This window comes from Gossypium hirsutum, chromosome D06 (assembly GCF_007990345.1).
Source record: "Gossypium hirsutum isolate 1008001.06 chromosome D06, Gossypium_hirsutum_v2.1, whole genome shotgun sequence".
In the NCBI taxonomy this organism is placed as follows: Eukaryota; Viridiplantae; Streptophyta; class Magnoliopsida; order Malvales; family Malvaceae; genus Gossypium; species Gossypium hirsutum.
In genome coordinates, this window is record NC_053442.1 from 51,274,927 (window position 1) to 51,283,663 (window position 8,737).

Below are 8,737 nucleotides of genomic sequence, written 5' to 3' on the forward strand. Positions count from 1 at the left end.
AAAGAATTTATAGAAATCATACAATTTATTAAATTGTCAAGCCATCTATTTATAAAGCAAATTTTTTAAATTAAAATGCAGAAAAATCTTCTACAAATCATAATCTAAATTGTTTTTTGACTACTTTATTTGCCTAAAAATAAGGGCTAATATTTGCGTAAAGACTAAGACAAAATATAACTAATGCAGCTTCAAAAATCATAAAAGTTAACAGTCTCTACTTGCCCTAAGTTCTGCAACCAAATGTTTATTTCACTCATTTTTGTTATTATATAAGAGATGGAGTTCTTGTTGCTCCTAGTATAGCTTTTGTTGTTTTGAGAGTTGTGCTTCTAGCATTTTTCATTATTTTCCCCCATCTCGGTGAATTGTTGTGAACTAGAATGTGGGTTTTGGGAGGCTTGGACGATTGGTGGGTACTTATGTTGCCTTGTTAAGGTTAGTGGTAGTACTATAGCAATGGAGAATACTAATAGTAATGGGGATAGGTTGCAGAACATATGCCCGGTGGAGGTAGGTAAGATTGTCTAGTGTTGGTCCAAGGCTAAGATGAGTTTGGCTAAGTTTGTTTTGCACTTGGTAAGGTTGGTTTTAGGTTGGTTGAGGCTCTTGTATTATGACCTTTATGTTGTCTAAGATAACAAGGTTCGAGTGAGCTATGCCGATTCGATCTACGCTTACTACACCAATTGTTGATACGGAGTAACAAGGAAGAAAAGGTGGAAGAGGTGAGGTTCAGTTCACCCAGGTGAGGTGGAGAGCAGGCAGTTGGAGAATAAGGTGAATGAAGGAGTAGGATCGATGAGCTTCCTTGAGAGAGAGAGAGAGAGAGAGAAAGAGAGATCCCTATTCCTTCATGTACCCCGACTTATATAGTAGGTCGTCTTATGTCCTGTAGCGCCGCATGGCAAATTGTACAAATGTTCATATAATTGTGTAGGCTAGTTAGACATCAATGGTCAGAGATCAGGTGCCAAACGAGCACTGTTATTGCAAGTTGGTTGTTGTTATAGTACATGTTGTATGGTCTCGTTTGTGTCATAGGTTGTCTCTACTCTAACAACTCCCTCCTTAAAAGTACTCAATGATAGGTGAGGTCACCATAAGGGGTCTGGGTAAGACCACTAGGGTCACCACAAGGGGTTCTCTGGTGGAGCCGCTCATGGGTCTGCCACTTGGTTGGAAAGGTATAGCAATGGAGGTTAATTTGCATGACATATATAAAGAAGTTCAAAGGAAATATATATATATTTAAGTCATTAAAAACAAAACATCTCACAAATTTCACAAATTTTGGAAGTTCTTTCACATTTTGGTTTTGTTTTGCTTTCCCCGTCTCAACGTTGAATCTATATTGCAAACCAAAGACAAAAGCAAATATATACACATAATATAATAAAAAGACAAGAAAAAGGTGGGGCCATAGTTCTTGTCTGAGACCCGACATAACTGGAACATAGGAAAATATATGAAGCGGCGTTTGGGGTGAATATCTAGTTCAATGTTTATTCGAGCATGTTTGTATGAAAGAAGATTTTGGCAATGTTTGGTAAAGCTCAAATCAAGTAAAGACTTTATTTGCTTTTATCGTTCAAAATAAAACCATCCCCTAAATCCTCGAACCAAGGTTCAATTCCATGACCTCCCAACTTGTATTAAATACCACATAGCACACACACATGTAGCACAAAAACATAAAACCGGTCCCCTCAATGATGCAGTCAACGAAACAATGCATTTTGTCCAAAGTCAATAAAATCTTCACTTATACAAACGTTGCCAAAATGAATATAAATACCAACACGTTGTAACCTTTCTAGTATCTCAATATACATACAAGGCAAGAAATTGAACATTGCGAAAGAACCCATGATGTCTTTTTTCCCCATAACAAAAAGAATTGCGCAATGAAAAAAACCTATGCCTTCCTCTTTTTTCTTTCTTCTTTCCCTTTTCCGGAGGGGTAAATGTTTAACTCATGTTTATAACTCAATAGACTTCACCAGCTGGATTACTCGATGGAAGTCTCTGGCGCTTCTCAACATAAGCTGATGGAAACCACCCTGCTTTGCCCTTGCATTCTCCTTCTGACCATCCAGTTGGACTTACCTGCATGGGCATACAGTGTTTTAAGAATCAGAGCAAGTAAATGAGAAATTCAACCCATCAATTTTTTTTTTTTAAATGAAAGCTATAACCTAGACAAGTTTATTAGTAGTGTTATTTGTGTGGGCATTAAATCAAATGCTTAAGCTAGAGCGAATTAAATGTAAGACTGAATGCGACAGGACCTAGAGTATCCAGTAAGATACCTTTTGCACAACTTTTCATGTATATGGTGGATGAGTTGCAGTCTATACACCACAGTTTAAAAGGCATCCAGCATTATTCTTCCATTTTGTAAGATTGCGAAATCAGCTTCGACTTATCTCTGTAACTATAACCTAAGATCACTCCAGTCTCTCGAGCTAAATGCAACCTATATGCACCACTTAGATGTAAGACTAAGGAAAGGAAAATAGAATACCTTTCGCACAACAACAAAGTCACCTATTGACAAGCTCAGTTCCTTCTCAGATGAAGCAGAAAAGGGATATGTTGCCTGTGACAAGAAACTCAAAATATTAGTACTTCACATACCTGAAGGGAACCAAAGTGTAAGAAGAACCCCTTCGACTTAGAGAAGCTAACAAGTTAAGGCAATTACTTCATTCATTCTAATTTTAATGGCCAATAAAAATGTAAAAAGCAAGTCTAACAACTTAAGTTGATGTCTTTGACCATAATCAAACAATTTTCTGTTTTATTTTTCTCTCTTGTGTCAAATCTCATGCTTTTATGAAATACATGGTTTCTTAATGAACCTAGTAGCTAGAACATTCTTCAAATTTCCAAGATTAGGTAAACTTACTTCAGCCAAGTAATACATAGTTTTCTCTGAGCCATTCTCAGGTACAATCACGGGAGGAGCAGATTCTTTGCGCTGTTTCTCAGAAACCATCTAACAAGTTCGACACAAAGATATAAGTTCCCATAATTCAAAATAAAAGGCTACCAGAAACAAGGAAGCCAGGAAATAACCTCCGCTTCAATCTCATTAAGAATTGCAGCCACTCTTAAATGATAAGTCTTTTCCCCTTCAACCTACAAATGCATAGATCAAAATCTTGAATATCATCTATGAATTAAGATATGCTTCAAGTTGGAGACTGTATACACTGAAGTAATGCACATCTATACCATAGCTACAAGCCTCTGTAAAGTTAGTCTTTGCTGCTGTGCTTCAACAGCAGCCAATGCAGCAGAAGCTTCTTTACCCAGAACTGCCATATTTGCTTTCAGTTCCTGCATCTTTGCTTCAGCAGCATGCAACTTCGCAACATTTTCAGGAATTGGCGCTTCTCTTATTCTTGCTTGTCTTCTGGAAATATCTGCTGCCTGCTTGCTTATCATATTTAGTATCAGTTATGTATTTCCGAAGACAAACTTAAGAAATTTAAACTGTTGTTTAATATATAGAAAATTACTAATGCAAGGGGTGCTGTTCTGTATGATTACTTACCAGTGCCTCAGCTTCCTGCCTCATTCGACTATAGCGTTGAGCAAGATGACGAGCATCTTCCAAAGGAGCACCAGCACTCATTGCTCTCAAGGGATCCAAAACCTTACATATTTTGAAATAGAAGGGTCATGTTTCTAATCAGCACTAGTTATTCTCAATAAAATGTAACAAAAGCATGCAATAGGACAAAGGACATACAAATTCTTTGAATGCATACAAAAACGTAGTCTGGTAACATTTAGCAAGGAATCCAACAAAAGCATCATACTCATTTTGGATTGAATGTGTTTACAAGTACATAACTAAAAATTTATTTTATGATGTGATGAAAAGAGGCTTTCAAAACACAACATCCGATAAATGTCAACCTGTTCGGATAACAACTTAATCAAATCTTCTTGCTCCTTCTCTACATGTTTACAACCATCACCATAAATAGCTGCAGCTTTGGCAAGAATATTTTCGTTGATGTTTTCACTGTTTTCAGTTCCATATCGGCAGCATTCTTCAGAGAACTTGGTCCCTGATTATCATAAAGATTAAGAACCATAAAGATAAAGCTTTATCTTCACAATATATGTTATTTATTTCAATCGCACCAAATTCATGTCAGAACAACAAAATTAAAAAGGTATGAATTAATGCTGCACCTGTTTCAATATGCTTATACCCGATGGCTGTAAATGCTTCTGCAGCTTTAATAACTTCTTTTTGAAAATCCTGAAAGGAAGAGCGGTAAATTCATTAAGCAAGCACTCCATGGGTATTAAACTTGCAGTAAATATAAAAGAAAATTAAGAGAAATTAGTTTTTATGAAAGTTAGGAAATTTGAGAAACTAAATATCAGAATATAGTACAGCCATTAGTAGCTTTCATAATAAATTTTGTTCCTCCAACCAGGCGCACCCGCAGAGCAACTGTTACCTTCGAAATTTTATTTAGTTAAAATGACACCGAAGAGATTTAACTGAAGTACTTAACTGTAACTCAAGTAGATAGGATGCACTAAAGTTACATACTGAAAATGGTTTCATTTGTGAAGATATGAATGACACGGATTCACCGAGAACAAAGCAATATGACAGGATTATCAAATTAAGTTTCACAAATTTATGAAGGAAATGTTGTTTACCCTAGCTGAACGAGTGGACTTGTACAATTTGTCCAGTTGTTGATGCCTTTGCATCTCAATCTCATCAATAACTACAACATCTGAGCTCTCATAACCAGTTCCACTGAATTGCTTTATTACAGCCTGCAAAAAAAATTCTTTTAACTCAATAGTAGAAGACATTGATCATCTCAAGAAAAATGCAACTAGCAAAACTAACATAAATATAAGAATTAAGGGTAACTTGTCAGGGACTCAGATCAAACAAAATTAGCCCAGTTAGAATAAGATAGGATGATATTGTTTTCGAGTAACTGATCCTAACAAGGTAAACCAAATGAATGACATCCATGCTCATGTTTAAACCAAATGCAAGAAACACTTGCAGAGATAAGAGCCAATCAATCAACACTTGGAAGCACTTGAGATCTCACGGATTACTCAACTTTCAGGTAAAGGATGAAGCTTTGCAATAACAAAAGCTTCTGGAAACTCTGTATCTACTCTTTTCCCTATGTTAGAAAATGTAGGGCAATCTAATGGTAGGTACAGTTTTTTGAGAATATAGCAGAAAACAAACTCAAAGGACATGGAACTAGCTAATTTACCTAAAAAAGAATGATTCGTCTTTGATGATTATAAATTACAATTTAACGTTTAGAATTAACTCCACAATTAAATATTTAATTCTTGAAACATATACATTAGGCCCCCAAACTTCTAGAAGTCAAAGTAATTAAACACATCTAATTCTGTAATCCAAGACTAAATAAAATATTTGCTTTCATTTTCCCAGATTTCCTCCATTATCCTGACAACCAAATCAACAGAACTCGATTCTCCTTAAACCCAGGAAAATAAATTAAAAAAGAGAGGAGTGAAGGGTTGTGATGAAATTGCCTGCTGTTGCTTGGCAACTTGTTCTCTGAGCTTGCTGGCTTGCCTTCTAAAAGCATCCATTGTTGCCTCTTCTAGTTCTACCTCCTCTCAACACAACGAAACAGATTTACAGAAAAAAAAAAGTACTAGTTTCTTGAAATCTGGATTTTATTTTATCGATTGATCGACTTAGCAGATCTGGCAGCTGGCTGGCTATGCTTGAGAGACCAAAGCCTTCGATTACCTCACTGTCATCTCGTAATTTTTGTTTTTTTCGGGTTGATGGAATAATTAATGGGCTTCTTCATTCAGGATAGCTCTGAGCCAGCCTATATTTCTTTGTCGGCCTTCGGCTCAGCTAAATTTGCTGGACTGGACTTTATCATTCCAACCCACTAAATTTTAAATAATCATTCAAATATTTATCTTTTCATTGCAATCAATTTCTTTAAAAAAAAAAGAAAAGAAAAGTTAATATAAACTTGTCAAAAAAATATTTAATTGATATTTGAATTTTATTTTGTATTTACTTTTATTTCATTACATTGCTCTCAATTTGTTAACAACATTAATTTTTTAAGGATTAGCATGTAGTTTGTCTCATAAACTTATCCAAAAGTAATTAGTTGATATCTGAATTTGTCTAACAGTATCTAGTTTGTACTTGAACTTGTCTAAAAAATTATACTTTTTTAAATTATTTATATTTTTTAAAATAATTATACTTTTTTAATTTATGTCCCCACGTATCATACTAAGAGATTATCACGTATCACTATAGGATTAGTCATTAGCACCACATCAGTACAAACTAACAGCTTTAATGCAAAAATACTAATCTGGATGACAGAATACTAATTTAAATACCGATTAGGTATAAAAAATGTAAATACCAACTAAATGCTTTTAAACAAATTTAAGTGACAAATTACTTATTAACCCTTTAATGGGATGGAAATAGATTAATGTTGCTGAGGTGTAAGAAAAAGTTGGTGGGAAAGACATTGGCTCATACGGTGGAGGGAGGTCATGCTGACAGCCTAGTTGCCTGGTTTCTTTTAGGTCCTAATGGAGGATGGTCAAGGGTTAGCTCCTTTGGAGTGAGTTTCGCTTGCTCTTATGAGGGTCATTATAGGTGGACAGTAGTCTTGGGTTTGGACACGTGTTGGACTTATTACGTCTACGATGTCTCTTTACTAGGCTGACAACATGATTTGATGTGATGTAAGCATAGGCTGTTGGAAAAATTCAATCTAAAGATCAAGTTTTTTGCAAAATGGAAAATTATATTTTTTCTAAAATCCAACTTTTGTATTATTTATAATAATAAATTTTACCTACATGTGTTTTTTATTGAGTGGTTTAATTGTTACCCAGTTTTCAACCAACATAATTTTTTTCGTTATTTTTGAACTCTCGATTTATTTAGAGTGTGAGCTCTAATCACATGAACTGATCACACATAATGAAAATTATTAATTTTTTAGTGAGAAAATTAATTCTTTTTATGAGCTAGAAACCAAACACAAGTTCTCACAAAAAAAAATTATTTGGTAAATAAATCTCACTAAATTCTGACTGAGTAACTATGTTCAATAATTGTCTATTTTGACCAAACCCATAGTCCCTACTAATAGGAAAAACTCACAAAATTTCTAGTTAAACAAGAGGTAACAAAACAATAATATTTTAATAGAAAATACATATAGTCCCATTAAGATTATGCTATAGGTGGCACCTATTTCTGGGAACTAGGGTTGTTGCCCATTACATGTCTAATGAGTTTATTGGGCATGTCTCATGTACTAGATACAATTATATGTATTTTTTATACTTAAATCAACTCATATAATTCATCCAACTCATTAACCAATTTTTCATTCTCAAAATATTATTTACTTATTTATTTAATTGATTCAATTTCTTAAATTATTTTCTTAATCTAATTCTAATTCCATTATATTTATAACGACTTTATCGTGCTAAAATCTATAAGTAAGTAAATTTGATTGTCCTATTTAATAAAACTGAGATGACTAATTAATTTAATTTCCATTTCGAATTCTAATTATTTAATTATAATCAATTAAATAATAATTCAATGAAATTAATTTAATATCTAAGTCATTTCTTGTACTTAACAAGAAAATGCATTCGCTACGAATACTAATACATATGAACTATTTCACTATTTGTTATTTTCATTCATTCAACATATTGGTTCAAATGCAATCTATAAAAGGTCGTGTTAAGTTAGAAGATGGACCGATCTGACATATATAATTGAGGCTCAAATAATTTGTAATTAAGTTTCGACTCTTCATCTATTAATTGCAACATTGTTTAGTGATGGAGTCAATCCATTAATAGTACCATGACTAAACTCTCTCTTATTATATAACATTACGAAAGCAACTTATTTTTTGCTTGTCCGATGATCTTGTCATATGTGTGTTACCCTTATAGGATCTCCCTAATCTCTTTGCGTTAATTTCATTCACCCAACATGATCATATTTTATTTCATGGTAACCATTACATCTTCCTTCATGAAAAAGTCAATTACTAACACATAGTAATTAAATAATTTGTCCTAGACAAATGACTCATGGTCATGTTACATTTTCATCAACCATGTAATTTCGATGAGAGAATACCATTTACCTTTTCTTAGGCTATGAATAATAAAGTCATGCCTTGCAGAAGTCGTATACTCAACATACCAACTTTCGGCTTTATTACTAATTGAACTCAAGCTTTCAATACATCAAAATATACAAGTCACACAAGCATGGTTAGTCACTTACGTCACTTACTCAAGATTGAGGAAAGTCACACCATAAACGTCACAAGTAAATAAATCCATAAACGGGTCTAAGATAACTTCAACTTGGTCATGTCCGATATATTATCAATCTAGACAATCACATTTATGTCTATATCTTCTGTGAGTCATCTGCTTCGATATATAAGACAAGGTATCTCCCTAATTAGACTTAATAGACATCATAATAGTTCCTTGAATCGATTTGCTCAATTTTGATTCTTCATACTATAGACCTTCTAGATTACCTACTAATATAAGTTATTTTCTCACATTATGATCAAACCACATTATGCAACTTAATATTAATTAAAAGTTAGGTAACCAATGAACCAATATATGCTTATACATTTTGCTTACA

General features: G+C 33.7%; 1 protein-coding gene across 2 annotated transcripts; it reads right to left on the bottom strand.

Moving 5' to 3' along the window:
* Positions 1-1,713: 1,713 nt before the first annotated feature.
* On the bottom strand, positions 1,714-5,854 carry LOC107901833 (SH3 domain-containing protein 3). 2 transcript variants are annotated; one of them, XM_041095479.1, is made up of 10 exons: positions 5,575-5,854; positions 4,696-4,818; positions 4,213-4,282; positions 3,931-4,085; positions 3,563-3,664; positions 3,241-3,438; positions 3,082-3,144; positions 2,912-3,001; positions 2,528-2,602; positions 1,714-2,109 (listed from the first exon to the last, which is right to left on the bottom strand). In XM_041095479.1, the coding sequence occupies exons 1-10, from the start codon at positions 5,632-5,634 to the stop codon at positions 1,990-1,992; spliced, it is 1,056 nt and encodes a 351-aa protein (XP_040951413.1). In that variant the 5' UTR covers positions 5,635-5,854; the 3' UTR covers positions 1,714-1,989. The 2 variants fall into 2 exon arrangements, with proteins under 2 accessions (XP_040951413.1, XP_040951412.1); XM_041095478.1 differs by having other exon boundaries at positions 3,241-3,441.
* Positions 5,855-8,737: the final 2,883 nt, after the last annotated feature.